General features: G+C 31.1%; 1 protein-coding gene across 2 annotated transcripts; it reads left to right on the top strand.

The window, feature by feature from the left end:
* Window positions 1-128: 128 nt before the first annotated feature.
* LOC145182912 (neprilysin-1-like) lies at window positions 129-17348 on the top strand. Of its 2 annotated transcripts, XM_090084405.1 has the most exons (16): window positions 129-1302; window positions 1392-1454; window positions 1580-1771; window positions 3532-3656; window positions 3762-3987; window positions 4093-4191; window positions 7918-7995; window positions 8068-8168; window positions 9553-9611; window positions 9792-9843; window positions 10049-10116; window positions 10309-10424; window positions 16182-16241; window positions 16491-16586; window positions 16912-16964; window positions 17106-17348. In XM_090084405.1, exons 1-16 carry the CDS (start codon window positions 511-513, stop codon window positions 17203-17205), a joined length of 2280 nt encoding a protein of 759 aa, XP_089940531.1. In that variant the 5' UTR covers window positions 129-510; the 3' UTR covers window positions 17206-17348. The 2 variants fall into 2 exon arrangements, with proteins under 2 accessions (XP_089940531.1, XP_089940532.1); XM_090084406.1 differs by lacking the exons at window positions 129-1302; window positions 1392-1454; window positions 1580-1771 and adding an exon at window positions 3143-3368.
* Window positions 17349-17769: the final 421 nt, after the last annotated feature.

Below are 17769 nucleotides of genomic sequence, written 5' to 3'. Positions count from 1 at the left end.
AAATTAAAAAACAAGAAAAATAAAAATTTTCATCTTTTGTTACTTCTTTATTATTAGTCTCGTTATTTCTTAAACTAAGGCTGGATAAGAAGGTAAACATGACTTCAAATTTCGTACCATTTATTTACAAGATTCTTTTCACTAACAAAATACTTGGCATGAGTGTGAAATGAACCTGAAAAAGGGCGTTTTAAGTCAGAAGCATGTTATTACCAAAGAGTAAAAATGGTTAAAGTTCCTAAGCAGCTTCTTAAATTACCTTGCGAATAGCCTTGCACGCTTCATTGTTTTAAATTGTTCACAAATTCATCAAATCGACGCTTGAGAACAAAAGAAACAAAATACAGAAAATCTGCGACTTCACTCGGTATATTCTCGTTGGTACTCGTGTTATGTTTTGTAATGATTTGAACTAATCAAAATCTATTACGTTCAATTTTGTCAAAAGTAGATTTAATCTTAAATTGGAATAGATTTATACTTACTAAATTTCCATATAAACACATTTAAATGACGTTTAGAGAACCCAATTGGGGTAAGTTGAGTTCTGGAGCTCGTAGAGATAAAAAGAAAGAATCTTTGAGCCAAAGAGAACTGCTTATTAATTCTAGTGATAATGACTCTGATGACCAAGAATGGATACAACAGCTAGAAAGAGATTATGGTAAGAGACAGCAAAAACAGAAAAAAAAATGGACACGACTTGAAAAAGTTCTTATTGCATGTATAGTCAGTTGCTGTGTTTTTGTGGTTTTTTTACTGACAGCTTTGTTATATAGCCGTTATAAGCACGGAGAAACATTTTTGCAATTTACACTGGGCGGACAGAGACTTTGTGATCATAAATCGTGTGTTGAGGCTAGTTACAGCTTTTCCGCTAACATGGACCACGCTGAAAATCCGTGCCAAAGTTTTTACAATCACGCATGCGGTTCGTTTTTAAAAGGTTCTGAATTTTCAAACTTTAAAGAAAGTGCGTTGCAAAGAGTTTCTGACGCAAACTTAAATAAATTAAAACTAACACTCACCAACATAAAGGCTTTAGATGGAATTATCGGTAAAGTGCGTAAGTTTTATGACGCATGTCTGAAAAAAGATTTTGTTGAAAAGAATTCGAACCAATCCTTAATAGATCTCATAAACTATGTTGAGTCTTGGGCGATAACAAACGAAACAGCTTGGAATGAAGAGCAATGGAATTTCGGTCAAGCACTTATGCGCATTCACCATTTGAAAAGTACTCCGCTGTTTTATATGTACGTGGCTCCGGATGATAGAAATTCATCAAAAAACATCATAAAGGTAATTATTTTTACTTCGTTAATAAAGATTTTGGACTGCAAATTCTCTACATGATGCAGTAATAGCAGCAATATAGGTAATTATTTTAGATCGAACAATCTGGTGCATCACTAGGAGATGAGAAGTTATATACATTACCAGATCACGACAAGGTATTTTTTCAAATTCTTTCTTCGCAGCATTACTGACTTTTTTTCGTTCATTTATGAAACTTTTGTATCTTAATCAAAACATTGAAATTTTTACTTCCCTTTTTTTTTTTTTGGTAACTGTATAGATAATCCAATCATACAAGAAGTTCATGACAACAATCGGTCAATTATTAGGAGCAAGTCGAGAGACTTCAGAAAAAGGAATGGAAGAGATTTTTCAGTTTGAGAAAAAATTGGCTTCTATTTACGAAAAAAAATCGCATGAAGCAGATCACATGAAGATGACAGTAGCAGATTTACTTAATTTATGTCCAGCGGTAGGTTTTTTTTTTTATATATATAACTATTATGAAATTGACATTGAAATTATGAAAATTATGAAAAAGTTCAAAACAAAATTTCTGTTTTTTTTTTTTTTTTAATGAAAATTCTTTACATATAATTTGAAAATGAAACTTTAAAGTTAAAAATTGAAATACAAACTTTAAATTATGTATAAGAATATGCCACTTTTCTTTAACTGACATTCAAAGCAATTCAACGGAAATGACTTAAAAGTTATCGCTAAAGGCAAAACCCCGCATGGATGAAATTCAAAAAAACGTTGAAATATTTTTAAGGTTTTAATTCTTATGGCTAATTGTTCGAAATCGACTAATCGAGTTCGAAAGTATCATTTCAGCTCTTTAGGTGTCCGTTAAACTAGATTCATTTAAAAAAAAAAAAAAAATTGTAATCTAAATACAGCTAGCATTTTTCTTGTCTTTCACAATACGTTTATGATTAGAAAGTTGCTTTTTTGAAAAGTCTAAACTTCACTTTTCAGTTTTCAGCCTTAAACTTTTTTACAAAATATGTTCATTATGCGTAGTTACGAAAGTTCTCTATTTTCTAATGATTCTAAAGACATTCTAGATCGATTCCATGCCCTTAAGACCTCTTAAAATTAAGAACTGCCCATGAAAGACAATTTTACAACTATTAAACGTTTATATTTCGTGAATATTTATAAGTTTTAAAATTTGTAAATATGTTGACATAGATATGATTACATAACTACCAAATATTGAAGTTAATAAAATATCCAGGAGGTCGTTTCTTGAATGATTTACTGTTAATGTGTTTATATGATTGATTGTTGCTCTTATGTAATCATCTCTTCACTTAAATCTGGAAATAGTCTTTGGGCCCATTCTTTAACAATTCTCTCAATATTTGGACCATGAACAAGAAATTGTTTAACCACATAGAAGTGTCTTAAAATTTAATGTCTTCCTAACCATGCGTGAAAACAAGTTCATTTATATCTCCTTAATTGACAAGCTCAACTAGATTTTCATCATCAAGTTGAATTTTTCTTTATCTTACATTTTTGCCTTCATTGTTTTCTTTATCTTTGAATTCTAATCAGGAGTATGCTCAGCAGGTGCTCATATCACCTCTTTTCTATGGATTGTTAATATGATCAGATTTTTTCTTACATTTTCTAAATTATTTGCATAAGGTAAAATTTATAAGAAAACTACCCAGGCAAATTTTGATTTAAAATTTTTTTCAAAGGTAAATCATCCTGGTTTCCATAGGTGACTGGAAAGATTACATGGTCATTGGTGTGCCTAAAATAGAGAAATTTGTAGTTTAGCTTGTAAATAAAAGGCCTCAACCTGATGATTACTCCAAAAACCTGAAAGGTTTTTGAAGTAATCATCTTACTCTGACCTTTGGTTTAAAAAACTATAAAATATAATAAAATATATATCAAAATGAACTGTTTGAAGACATTTTGTTCTGGTGACATTGCACATTGATTTTTGGTGTTTTTATGCTAAGATATGGAATAGATATTTAAAGTTAAAGCACCTATCAAAGCACCTAATCTACAAAATGGATTAATGTAAAGGACTCGTTAGTTAGGTACTTATGTAAAAGTTGTTATAATATATAAAAAGTACAATATTTACTGCACTTTAATCATAAAAAGAGATTTGTTATGTTTCTAAAAATGAAGTGTTGTAAATATGGGTTTATCAATTTCAAAGTTGATATATATTTTTTAATTTCCAAGTATTCTTACTAGATACCTTGGTTGGACTATCTAAATAATATGTTCAAACACCCTGTTAAATCTGATGAACCTATTGTTGTTTATACTCCACATTTCTTAAAGAGCATGTCTGACTTAGTTATCAAGACAGAAAGAAGGTATACATATGAATAAAAGCAATATATTTAAACATAATTTATTGAGTGAGATACTAACTATAGTTTATTTTGCCATTAGGAGTTTAAAATTTTTATTAAATTCAGGATTATTGCAAACTATATGGTCTGGCATTTAATCAAACCAGTCTTGATACAATTTTCAAAGCCATATCGCATGGCAGTATTAGAGTTTTCCAGAAATGACGTTTCAAGTAAAAGTGTTGAAGATGGATGGAGAGGCTGTATATCAAAAACAGACTCTGTTTTTGGTTTTGCCACAGGTTATTTGTTTATACAGGAAATGGAAAAAGGTGGACTTTTTAAAAATGAGGTTTGAATCCATTTGTAACCTTTTTTGATAAGGAGCTATTTTCCAATTTGCATGAATAGTTAAATATTTTCTTATACTCAAAAGAGTTTTATATTTTTTAAAAAGGTAGAAAAAATGATTGCTATGATTAAAGAAGCATTTATTCTTAACATTCCAAAAGTTAGTTGGATGGATGACAACACCAAAAATCTTGCTGCAGGAAAGGTTTGTCTTTTTTAAATTAAAGTCTAATTATCATAAAGTGTGTGTGTGTGTCTACACACACACACACACACACACACACACACACACACACACACACACACACACACACACACACACACACACACACACACACACACACACACACACACACACACACATATGTAGGGTGCAGCAGCAATTCACAGACTAATTTTTGTCCAGATTTTGTGATGTAAATAGAAAACTTTGGAAATTTGTTTTTGGTTGGTTAATATTCAATGAACATCTTAGATTTGAATAAAATTGTGAATATAAAATATTTTAATTAAAAATTTTACAATGGAAGCCAAAAGAACTGAAGTTTTAAATTTGATTCATGAGAGTTTGCTTGCAAATAAAATGATTCATATTTCTGGAGTATCGAAAACAACATTTTACAAAGTGTAAAAATTCATCAACAAAATTTTCTTAGATGAAAAACTTTTTAGTGTTGACTCACTAAAATGTTATGTGGTGCCATGACTGAAGAAGACATTCCCCGAAGGCAATTACATCTTTCAACTTAAAAATCCACCCTGTCATAGGCCCAGTAAAAACTCAACAATATCTTTAGGACAATATGGCTAATTTCTTGCCCAAACATTTTGACCACCATTCAGCCCTGATCTGAATCCCCTTAACTACAATGTGTGGAGTGTAGTTGAGAATAAGGCTAAAAGTCCCACTCAAGGGTCAAGTCACTAAAGTCATCTATTACCTGTGCTTGGATCTCAATGTCAAGGGACTATATAATTAGCACCTGCCAGTCCTTTCATTCTAGGCTTGAGACAGTGATTAAAAAAAAGGAGACCTAATTGAATGTTAAGGTGGGAAAAGCAATTATCTTCAACTTTTTTCATTAATATTCCATGAATATTAATGAAAAAAGTTGAAGATAATTGGTTTTCCCACCTTATAATTTTTTGCTTTAAATTTAATGAATCACTGCTGCATCCTATATATATATATATATATATATATATATATATATATATATATATATATATATATATATATATATATATATATATATTAGGGTAATAACTATTATCATTATTTTTCGTTACGAAACTGAAACCCTTTACATTAGAGGAACAATTGTAGATAGATGACAGTAGCAACATCAGTTTTTAAAAAAATTGAAAAAAGTTCCCCCACCTTTTAATTTTTTTTTGTGCGCACATCGCACAGTTTGACTATCGGTTTCAATTTCACATTGACTTTTTATATGACGTTCTATACTGCTCTTAAGCACATTCCAGTCAGCTGTTTCCATTTGTTTATAAACTAGACTTTTACAGATGGTTGTTAGTTTAGTAGTTTCTTAATAGATGTTGTTTATTATCTTTGTTTTGAATATATTCACTTACACACTTCACATGGTATTTTGCTATACCGTGTGAAGTGTGAACTTGTTTGAATATTTTTGTTTTCAGTGCAAGATTGTCAATAAAATGTCTTATAGAAATTCCAGCAACAGTGTAAAGTCAAACAGGTATATTTGGATGAAGAATCTACCCTCTTTTTCTAAACAGAAAAGAGATCCAAGTATTCCATCTGTTGAAAAGCTAACCAATCTCACACGAATGCCGACAAACCGTCAAATTCTTGGAAACTTCACTTTTCTGTTCAACAGCAAAAAACAGCAACTGAATTGAATCAAAATTATGATTACGGATATAGAATTGCTCTGGGGAGAAATTCTAGACTTTCCACTATTATCCAGTGCACTCATCAGAAAGAAGCTCAATAGTCTGATTGATCTATATGACAAAAACAAAAAGAAACCGTCTGATAAAATCACTGCAACACTTTCTCAGTTATTTGATGTCACTAACGTTAATGGAGAATGGAAAAGCACGGAGGATAAAGAGCTCTACCAGAGGCAAGTTGAAAGTGGAGGAAAGATTGGTTATTCAATGATCAAACAAGCCCCTTTGGAATCAATCCACCCAAGAAAACGAATCCGACTATCAACAACTCAACCTCAAGCCAGCTCTTCTCAATCCCAACCCACACAAACACATGAAAGTGCCTCAGAATCTTCGGATTCTGAAACTTCTGATTCTTCACCCGAGTCGCCAACCTCTTCTTCCACGTCATCTTCTCCTGAATGCAAACCAAAACACCAAAGATCAAGCACTACAACAGCGGGTTTACTAGTACTGAAAAACAACATTTCTACACATAAAGCATATGATGTTCTTGCAACCATTGCTGAACATGGTCATGATGTGCCGGTTCCAAGTCAGGCGGGTGTCTGGAAACGAGTAATCTCTAAAGGACAGAAAATGAAAACCAAAATTGTTCAAAAACTTCAAAGCAATGATCCCTATTGTCTCCAGTTTGATGGTAAAAGAATGCAAGGGGAAGAGTATCAAGTTGTTCTGCTGAAAAATTTGACAACTGAAATCAAACTCATTATTCTTAAATGTGAGAGTGGTTCTGCCGCAGCCATTCACAAGGAACTTCATCAGCTAATTGATGAATACGATGCTTGGGAAAATATTCGCATGATAATCTGCAACACGACCGCAGTAAATACTGGTCGTTTGCACGGGATTGTAAAGCTCATACAGGATGATGTCTTGAGCAAGGGGTTTCAGAAGCCACAATATATTGGCTGTCAGCACCAAGTGCTAGACCTCCTTCTGAAGCATGTCATGGATTTTCTTATTCAAGAGCCAACAACCAAACCAGAACTCAACTATTCCTTCATTAACAAATTAACACAAAACTATGTCTCTCTTTAGGCTGATTACCACCTCGTTGCTACAGATGATGTTAACACAGGCAAGAACCCTGGATGGCAAGATGATTTTAAGTTCTTATTTGAACTATGTCAGGCATATTGTCATTACAAAACAACTTCACGTTGGCCTATAATCAGCCGGAAGAAACTCCCAAATTTACACCAGGCAAGGTGGAACTCACGTGCAATATATGCTGTTATAGCATTATTTCTGATACCAGAGTGGCGCAATATCCTCACTCCAGCATGCGACTTCATCTGCTATGAATGGGCAAATGCTTGGTTCCATTCGCAACACTACAATGAAGCATCCTTCAATGAACTGTTCTTCAATGAACTGTTTACCTCACTCATGAATATAAAATGCAAGAAAGCAGTTAAGTGTTTGGAGACGCATTGGTCAGTCGAAGAGTCATTAATTGACATTCCCAGATCTAACCAAATTGCTGAACGTGCTGTAAAACTGATGGAGGAACTTCATGCGAAATCAAGAAAAATTGAATTTTTGAACCTGAAGTTCATAGCAAAAACTATTTTTTAAACATTTTTTGTACATTTTGGACAAATTGCTAGCTGTTCTGTATCTTATTTGTTAATGAAAGTTCCTTAGTTATTACTAATACTCTTTTGAATAAAGCAAAAAACACATGTTGTTTTTTTAAAAAAAAATTATTTAGTCACTTTTTTCTTCCGAAGAGGGGGGGGGGGGACTTTTTAAAAAAAAATCAAAAATGCAATTTTCCTCGATTGCAAGTGGTTTCATAAAAAAAGTTTTTTTGTTATCACACTAATATATATATATATATATATATATATATATATATATATATATATATATATATATATATATATATATATATATATATATATATATATATATAGTATCATGTAAATTTTGAATATATTTAAAGTTTGTTTTGATGTTCAGTAAAATTTGAAAAAATTTAATTTAATAGGCCAGTTCTGTTCTTGAGATGGTTGGTTATCCTAATTGGTTAAAAGACATTAATCTGCTGAACAAATTTTATGAGAATGTAAGTTTTGCTGTTTTGTGATCTTTTTTGAAATCTCTAAAAACCTTTTATTATTGACTTTTTTTATTTTAGCTAACAGTGACAGAAAATCCATTAAGAAACTACTTTAATGCAAGGGAGTTCTTTCACGAGAGAATGATGGAAAGGCGAGGTCATCCTGTTCAAAGAGATGAGTGAGTTAACTTATAAATGCTTCACAAATAATCCTAATGCTCAAATAAAATACTTTTGGAATTTTTGATCATAAAATACCTTTGCCATGTGTAAGTGAAGCTTCTTTTCTTTCAGATTTTTTGTGAGGTATGCTGCAAGTGTTTCTATAACTTGCAATATAAGCTTTTCACGTTTGAGCAGGCATTCTGAAGCTAAGCAGTCAAAAAATTTTTAAAAGTAAATAAAATGTGGGAGTTTATAGTTTTAAGTGAAAAGCAAGGATATGAGTTTTCTATCTGTCAAATTTTATAGCAAACTACATTATACAAAATTATCTGAACATTCACTTTGTTAAAAAGTATTTAGATATTTTTTTCCTGTATTTTTTAAAAAATAGCAGGACTGCTACTCAATTTAAGTTAGTCCCTCAATTTGAGTTGGTAATAATACTATAAAAATTCATTCAAGTACCTCTAGCTTTCACAAGAAACTTTTTCTTGGTACAGCATCCTTGTGTTGTGCAAAAAATGAAGTATTTAATGTGTTTGACTATAGTGAAGGCAAGGGTTGGTTCTTGTGTTTGCCTTGTTGATGGTTTTGAGGAAGTCTTAAAAAGGTAATAGGATGAGAAGTCAAGACAAATAGAGTGGTTACATAGCAAAATGGTAACTTAACAAAATGGTAACAAGACAATCGATCTTCAATATTGTTTACTTACACAACTATGACTAACAGATGTATTGTTTAAAGTCTGTTTTGATTTAGTTATAGATTTAAACATTTATACACTCATCTCACTGCAGTTAAATCAACCGAAATATTTATCTATAATCAAGCAACATAAGTTTAGACAGCAAGCTTAATTAGCTTACTAATCAGTGTTAGAAGAAGATTCATGGATTCTTTCTACTTTTACTTTTTTAATCCAAAACAAGAACAACCAGTCATTTACGCAGACTGGAATTCTGACAGCTCTGCCTTCTTTCATCACTTATGTGGTATGAGTAGTAATATAACAATTTCATATTCTTTGTCTGTCTTTGTGAAGCATGAAAGCTATCTTGTCATTCTTTGCTTTGCAAAATGTTGAAATATGATAGTAAATACTCTGTTTTTTGTTGTGGTTACCTCGAACATGCATTAGCAGTTACAGGTTAGATTGGGCAATTACAGGTCATGTGTCACAATCTCTTTCAACCAATTTTCTACACTATTTTAGATTTTCTGTAAGATCAAGATATCTGCAATTATTTGGCTTTTTTTTTAACTACTTTATCAAAAGCTCCTTGGTCCTATATCTGTGTATTCTCAACCTTTTAGGTTGTTTTTTTTTAATAAATAGATAGTTAACTAATTTTTTTAATGTTTTATAAGGTTTCTTAATTGAAAAATTACTTTTTTCAGGTGGCATATGATGCCAACAGAAGCTAATGTGTTCTTTAATTCACCTAACAATTATATTGGTAAGCCTTTGCAAATTTTTCTGATTTGTATAATTTTTTAGTGTTAGATTGAAACCCTTATTTTATCACTCCACTTTTTATCTTGATTAATTTAAGTCTCTAGCTTTGTTTTTTTTTTTTTTTTTTTTTTGTTTGTTTGTTTTTTATTTTTTGAATAAAAAAATTTGCTTTTGCTATTAGCTGTTCCTGCTGGTATAATACAATCTCCATTTTTCAACACAGGATTTCCTACGTATGCTATAATCTTACATATTTTAGACCAATATTTGTGTTTGTTCACTATTATATAGTGCTGTAGTAATTACTTTACTGCTTATTTTATAGTGCTGTAGTACCTTGCTGCTTATTTTAAAGTTATAAAAGTATGATTTAGTATCCTCTCTTATATTAGCCAGCATTAATAGTATAATAATGTTTTAACCCTTCTCTAACTTTAGAGCAATAAACTATGGTGCTCTAGGATCAATGATCGGAAATGCTCTTACACATGGCTTTGACTCTAAAGGTAATAGGAGCAATGTTTTGTTGGCTTAGAGGTTCTTTTTTTTAAAAATGGTCATATTTGTGTCAAACTATTGAAAAAATTGTTGTTTTTTTTATACTTCTAAGCTACTGATTTGTTGTAAAAAAAAAATTTAATTAGCATGATTTCAATATGAAGTTACATAAACTGATTTTATATTTTATTTGCATGCAGGCCAACATTTTGACAAATCAGGAAATATGGTAAGCTGGTGGAGTAAACAAACTGCTTCAATGTTTTCAAATCAATCAAAGTGCTTTGAACAGCAACATGATTCTCAAAACACACAAGTGAGGGGTCCTTTATTTTTAAAGATGTAACATCTCTCTTTATGTAAAAAAGATAAAAATATACATCCAAAAAAAAAAAAGCATGCATCATAAAGATATTCATCGAGAGCATTCTTAAAGCTTTGTTAACTTTCTGGAGCCACTTTTACTGTGGCAATCATTTTTGCAGAATGTATAATAGGGTTATAACATTTTTAAAACCTAATATTCTTGAAGCTTAGTTTGATAAGTTTTTGCATAAGAAAATTTAATGAAAAATCATTTCAATGCATTTTTAGAAAAAGTCACTCAGAAAACAAGAAATACATTTTACATATGTATTACATGTTACATGGATGTATCAAGTAACACCAAACGAGCTCACAAATGCTCTAATCTGTGTGCAATATACACTGTACAATGCTTATCACTGTTATTTACTTAGATTAAATCTTGGAGCTTTTCCTTGTTTTTGCAGACAGTATAAAGTTCCTGCGTAACTTTAGTTGCACACTCAACACACTGATTGCTTCTTGGTATCTCGATTACATATGGTTCCTTCTTCAGTGATTCTTCAACAACTGTAATATTTTTTTAAATAGGTGGAATAATTCTGACAAGTGGTTTGAAGTTATTTTCATTGTACATCTTATCAGTCAATAATTTGCCCAGTAATACAAAATGAATCTGCATACCTTCTCCAAACTTATCCTTGTTGTAGGTATGAGAAGGAATGCAAGAATGGCTAGAATGACTTTTAAATTCCACCTTGCATTACTGATGTTAGGAATTTTATAAAAGTGGAATGGGAAATGTCCATTTTCCTCAAAAAATCTGAACACTTGTGTTAGATGGTATAAAAATCCATGTCATCTCTTCAGCCTGACTTATCTAGAATTTATTCTGTTCCATTCATGAACTCTTCTTTAAGTTCCTTACACTTCAAAAGTTTAGGTACAAATGGATACTCTATGTTCAGTGATTTGGTGCTACCAGCAAATTCTTCATCCATCACCACATATAGAATTTTGTCCATGCAATGTAGTGCTGACAACTGATAAATTGCAGTTTGTTGATATCCTTCCCTGAGCAGCTTAATTTCTTCTTGTTCCTGTGGTTGTCACCAAGTTGGTTGCAAGTTTACTTTTATTGTATTTTCTTGTTGGTGGACAAGTACTTTCATTTTCTTTATATTCACAATCTGCAGACTTGCTAGTCAACAGTCAGCTTTCATCTTTTTGAAGGGTGGATGGTTTCCTCATTTACAATTTTACCTGTTGAGTATTCAATTTTGTCTTTGCTTTTCACTGACTATTAAGTTTAGTAATATCAAAAAGTTTATTCAGAACATCATATTATCCACGTTTTACACATTTTTTACATGTTCATTGAAATCTTCATCTCCTTGTCAAGCTTTGTTTGAATTACTTGAACTGAAAGTTTAATTAATTTTTCCATAGGATAACAACTTTTTTAGAAAATTCTAACTTTTCTGCCTTTGATTTTTACTCAAAGAAACTGGTATTGTCCAATAATTCAAAACTGGAAGCATTCTGCATTGTTAATCCATTTTAAATTGCATAACCCTAGGGCTATCTTTACCTGCTAATTCGCTTTCTTTTAAAAGTCAAGTGTTTTAAACGTTTTTTTAAGGCCATATTTTTTGAATAGCTAGGTCCATTTTATTGCTTAGTACTTAATGTTACAGTGTTACATATTTATGTCATTTAATGGTGAAATAAAGAAGCTGTAAAAACATAAACTTTTTTATTAGTTGCTGACAATAAATTAAGTCATTTATCAAATAAAAACACAAACAAGTACTTTTTGCAATTTTAACTTTACTTGGACTCTTTCAAAATGCCCAATAGTGCCAAATCTCATGAAGAGTGTAGAAAAACAGTGTGTGTTGTATGTATGAAAAAGTGCAATTCACCAATTTCTAGTGTAGCCTTAGAGAGATTCAAAAACATTTTTGCAACAGACATTGACTTTTTGGACTCTAGAGTTCCAACTGGAATGTGTGGAACGTGTAGAAAGAAACTTAGAAGGGTTGAAAGAGGAGTATCTGTCAAGCTGCCTACTCTTTACAATTTTCAAACTATCAATGTTAAGACTGTGACAAGAGGTTCTAACTGTAACTGCCTGATTTGCCAAATTGGTAAGCTGAAGCTGACTGAAAAACATCCTTTGGATAATTCTACAACTTCAAATCCCACAAATCCCCTGAAAAGATGTTAAGATTGTTTGTCACCAATAGGGAAAGGCTTACCTCATAAATGCAACTCTATTTCTTTGAATTTAAACCTTAGAAAAATTTCAACAGAAAACAAAAAAGTTTTTGAACAGATAGCCTCTGCAACTATCAAAGTTCAAGAATCATCACCAGGTGGGACAATCTGGCTGTCAGTGAATGGGAGGTCGTCCATTACCTGTTACCCTCGGTAATTAAATTTTGTACCTTTCCTGTTTTTAAAGGACTCATTTTGTCTGTTCTAAGATTACATTTCATAACAAGATTTTTAAAATTTGTCTTTAGGAGCATCATGTTCAAAATCAACAACTGCAGAAAAGTATAAGTTAAGTCCCCAAGACCTGGTGCAAATTCAGAAAACTACAGGCATGTCTAATATTGGAGTCAAAAAACTTGCATCAGCACTAAATTTGGTTTCCAAATCGACTTTTTTTGAGCCAAACTGTCGAGCAAATTTTCATTAAGCAGGGTTGCAACTTGCAAATTTTTTTACAAAAACTACAATTGCATCATCAGGCGAAAAAATGCCACACAAAAAGTACGCAGTTGTTCACTGCAAAAATCTCTCTGACTTTCTAGCAGAAATTTCACTTAAGAGACAACTTCAAGCAGGTCATCTTATAAAGATTGAGATTGATGGAGGTCGAGGCTTCCTAAAGCTTACAGTAATTCTTCAAAGAATGAATGATGAAGATGATTCAAGCAGCCCACCTTCAAAAAAAATCGTCACCTCTCGAGCTCTAAAAGACAGTGGAGTTAAAAAGCAATTTCTTATTGCAGTTGCAGAGGATCTACATGAGAATTACAGCAACATCAAAAACTTTATTGAGCTTGTTCAACCTGGAAATGTGGGCTTTGTGGTCTCTTGCGATTTGAAAGTTGCTAACATTTTATGTGGTTTGCAATGTCACTCTAGCTCACATCCATGCCTATATTGTGATAGTGAAGCAAAGAACTTAGCTGAAAAAGGTGTGCTCAGGACGCTGTCTGATCTTCAAAATTGTTACACAGACTTTCTTTTAAAAGGTGATGACATTAGGAGGGCAAAGTTTTTCAACAATGTTGTCCATGAACCATTTCTAAAAGCTGATCCAAGCAAATTCATTTTCGAACTAATCCCCCCAACGGAACTTCATCTGCTTATTGGGATAGTAAATCACTTGTTCAAAGCACTAAAAGAAGCATTGCCAGATGCAGATGAGTGACCAAAAAGACTCAACATCACAATCCAACCATATCATGGCAGACAATTTGCTGGCAATGATTGCCAAAAACTCCTGAAAAATATTGATGTGATAGATCAGCTCTTTGAGAACCTAGATTCATCAGTTTTGGTCATCATTGATGCATTCAAAAAATTCATTGCTGTTGTTAGAGCCTGTTTTGGAAATGTCCTTGACAAGGAATATGAAAAAAAAATTGAAGAATTTCGGACATCTTTTTTAAGTCTAGTATTTGTAAGTGTGACCCCAAAAGTGCACATCGTTTTTTTTCACATTGATGATTTTATCAGAATGAAGAAAAAATCCCTTGGTCCTTTCAGTGAACAATCTTTGGAAGCTCTTCATCATAATTTTTCTGTTCAGTGGCAAAGATACGAACATTCAAAATTACATCCACAATATGGAAATTGGCTTGAAAGATGTGTGGTTGAATACAATAGCAAGCACATTTAGGTGAAATATGTCTGTTGCATCTTTAATAAACATTGAAACCTTGCTCTTTTAGAATAAGTGTTTGTGACAAAAAAAATCAACTGAGAAAATACCAATGGATTTATTTAAACTGATTCAAAAATTTATTTATGAGATTAAATCTTTTTAAATACTTATTTGTTTAACCTGTGTGTAACTGCAATTTGTAAAAAAAACCCACAGTAAATAAAACCTATAATATTTAGAATTTTGAAACAGCCTTTGCCAGAGTTTAATTATAGACACTATTTTAATAGTTTTTTTATTTTGAGACAGTGTTTTAAGTTTAGAAATGATTCAAATTTAAAGAAAAAATGGTGGTTAAAGAAATGTTTTCCATTAAAAGTAAGGTCAAAATGACTGACAAGTTCAAAGTAACAATGATTTCCTACACATTGACAGATGGCTTAATTTTTTATTTTTAAAGCCTTTATGTATAGACTATGCATATCAATAATAACAATATCAGTTTTATTATTTATTTCCTATTTTTGAGTGTGTCTTTTGTGGTTTGAGGCTCTCCTGGCGATAGAGCAAGGAACAAAAAAACCCAAAAAATCAGTCTTTTTTTTTTCTTGGACGTAGGCAGATGATTTCAATTTTTTTATTTTTTGAAACATGGATGTATGGGCTACCAAACCCAATTGGTTTTATTTTTTAAGCATGACTTATGTTTTGAGGCTCTCCGGACAGGTGTGAATTACACAGATACAAGGTAGTTTTCAATTGTTCTAGAAAGTTCTAGATTGTTCTGGAAAAATGAAAAGTTGCAGAAATTCCTCAAAGTTCAGGACTGTTCAAAACAGTTCTACAATGTTCTTTAGAAGGTACTAGAATGTTATAAAAAGTTGTAAACAGCTGTTGGAAGTTCAAGAAAGTCTGGAAAGTTCTAATAAGTCATAAAACGTTTCAGAAAGTTTTACCAAGTAACAGTAATAACGCAGTCATGTTAGATATATAATCATTCCATATATTAATTTTTGGGTGATCTTTTTTTAAAAAAAATTCAGACTTTTTTCATCTTTTTTAGGTAAAAGTTATGATACAGGAAATTTATGATATAGGAAACATTTTTTCAGAAAAAAGTTCAAAAAGTTATAACCCTAGCGTTCTTTATTGCAAATGTTAATTGATTCTCTAAAAGAAACAATAGAAATTTTAAAATTTTATGGTAAAATAACATAAATTTCCTAAACCTAAAGTTGTAACTTTGTTCAACTTTAGGTTTAGGAAATTTATGTTAATTTGATACAACTTTCCCAAGTTTTGAACACCTATGACAATTGTGTTGGGAGAAGGCTCTTACTGATTTTATTATTGCTGTTATTTTTTGTTCACTTGATTTCAATGGATCAGAAAAAACTACATTATTTAAAAACTACAATATTTTATCAAAAGAACTAAGCACAATTGCAAGAGAATTAATTGGCAGAGTAAAAAATTAATAAATAGTAGCCAGTTATTCCAGTACAGCTATTTGTACCTGTAAAACTGAAATGTAAATTTTTAATTTTCTTTATAACTGTAATTTTGTGAATTATGTGTTGTTTATAACTGCAATTGTGTGTATTATGCGTTGTTTATAGCTGTAATTTTGTGAATTATGCGTTGTTTATAACTGTAATTGTGTGTATTATGCGTTGTTTATAGCTATAATTTTGTGAATTATGCGTTGTTTATAACTGTAATTTTTTGAACTAACCGTTGTTTATAACTGTAATTTTGTGAATCATGCGTTGATTTATGTTTAAGCATGTGTGTTAGTTTCAAATTTGCAAAAGTAATGAATTGAAATAAATGAGCTTGATGTTATAAAACCTTTAAATGTAGACAAATATGGACTATTCTGAGATCATTGCAGATAGTGGTGGAGTTAAGATGGCATTTAATGTAAGTAGATATTTCATTGATAATCTTAAGTACTTAAACATGCATAATACCAATATTGAAAAATGAATGGGATCTTTTGTAAAAATATTTAAGTTGATTGTAAATGTTTTGATATTAAAAAAAAAATTATTGAAGAATTTTCTCTAATCAGCAAACATTTTAAATTAGTTTTATAAATAGATATTGAAGTATGTAAATATATATTGATGTATATAAATATTGTTTGATGTAGTTATAATTTGAATTCAGGCATACAAAACAAATTCTTATTTACGAGGTGAAGACAAATTACTTCCTGGCTTACAAATGACGCCAAATCAAATGTTCTTTATGGGATATGCCCAGGTATCAAAAATCAAATTGTAAGACGAAAATGTCTTTTTGGTGGATTGTTAGTATGATGTAGTATGATGTAATATGATGTAGTGTATTTTAGTATGATGTAGTGATAATGGTGCAAAGCAGTGATAATAAAGTTTTATGGTATGATGAAGTGATATTCTTATGATGCAGTAATAATGCTATGATGTAGATAATGTCGTGGGTGACATCATTGGTTATAACTTTAGGGAATAAACAATCTAACAAAAACTTTTTGCTGACATAAATAATGTCAGCAAAAACTCTTTGTTGAGATTATAACTTACTAAAGGCTCGTTAAATTTTTTAGACGATGTGCTCCGTTCAAAAAGAACATAACAAACCAGGTTTCGAAAAAGACAGGTAAATATTTTAAATTTATTTCATCGTCGCATGAAGTTGTTATTTTCGTTTTTTTTGATACAGAAACTCATAAACAAGGAGTGCAAGGAAAAATACTCCACTTCAATTTCTTTTTCAACTTTAGACGCTTTTGTCTTTTAGAGTGGACATGGTCCTTAGAAATAACGAAGACTTCTCCGTTGCTTTCAATTGTCCTATCGGTAGCAAAATGAATCCTGTTAAAAAATGCCATGTTTGGTAATCATAAAGATAAACGATTTTATTGTTATTATAGCATGTTTATTCAATTATATTTTTAAAATGTAAATACATAGAAATTTAAAAAAATGTTTTTATGGGATATAAATTTAATTTTCATGTAAAAGATGTTCAAGAACTTAGAAAGATTTTTTTTTCTCGCTGAAGCAGGGAAAATGTGTTTGCAACCCCTCTTCTCAGATGAAGAGCAATGATAAATCAATATAAATCAATACAAACAGTTCACTAAACCAGCCTTCATTTAATCAAACATGTTCTACAGTAAACGTTCTGTAAACTAAGCTTCTGCAAGTAAACTAAAATTTTTCGGCTGAAGATTGTCGATATGAAATTTAAGTACCAACAAAATTGTCACTTGTGGTTGTAGTCACTTGTGTGACAATAAATATGAGTGACAACTTTGTTGGTACATAAATTATATATCTGTGACTTCAACGAAACTGTTCGCATTAAGTCAAAATGAAGAAAAAAACCCTCAATTTGAATTTCCGAAGAAACCCCTAGGAGGGATTAATATATCCATGGATGTATAAGAGATGGACGTGCA

Source organism: Hydra viridissima, unplaced genomic scaffold (genome assembly GCF_058129835.1).
Source record: "Hydra viridissima isolate aposymbiotic clone 2 unplaced genomic scaffold, HvirCarnegie_v1 scaffold_4, whole genome shotgun sequence".
In the NCBI taxonomy this organism is placed as follows: domain Eukaryota; kingdom Metazoa; phylum Cnidaria; class Hydrozoa; order Anthoathecata; family Hydridae; genus Hydra; species Hydra viridissima.
This window is presented reverse-complemented; position numbering and strand designations above follow the sequence as displayed.

Bases quoted from the DNA above. Each gene is read 5' to 3' on its own strand.
- LOC145182912 (XM_090084405.1), top strand. From the start codon at position 511: ATGACGTTTAGAGAACCCAATTGGGGTAAGTTGAGTTCTGGAGCTCGT. The intron at 1,303-1,391 runs GTAATTATTTTT...TAATTATTTTAG, and splicing joins CATCAAAAAACATCATAAAG to ATCGAACAATCTGGTGCATC. The intron at 8,169-9,552 runs GTGAGTTAACTT...TACTTTTTTCAG, and splicing joins CATCCTGTTCAAAGAGATGA to GTGGCATATGATGCCAACAG.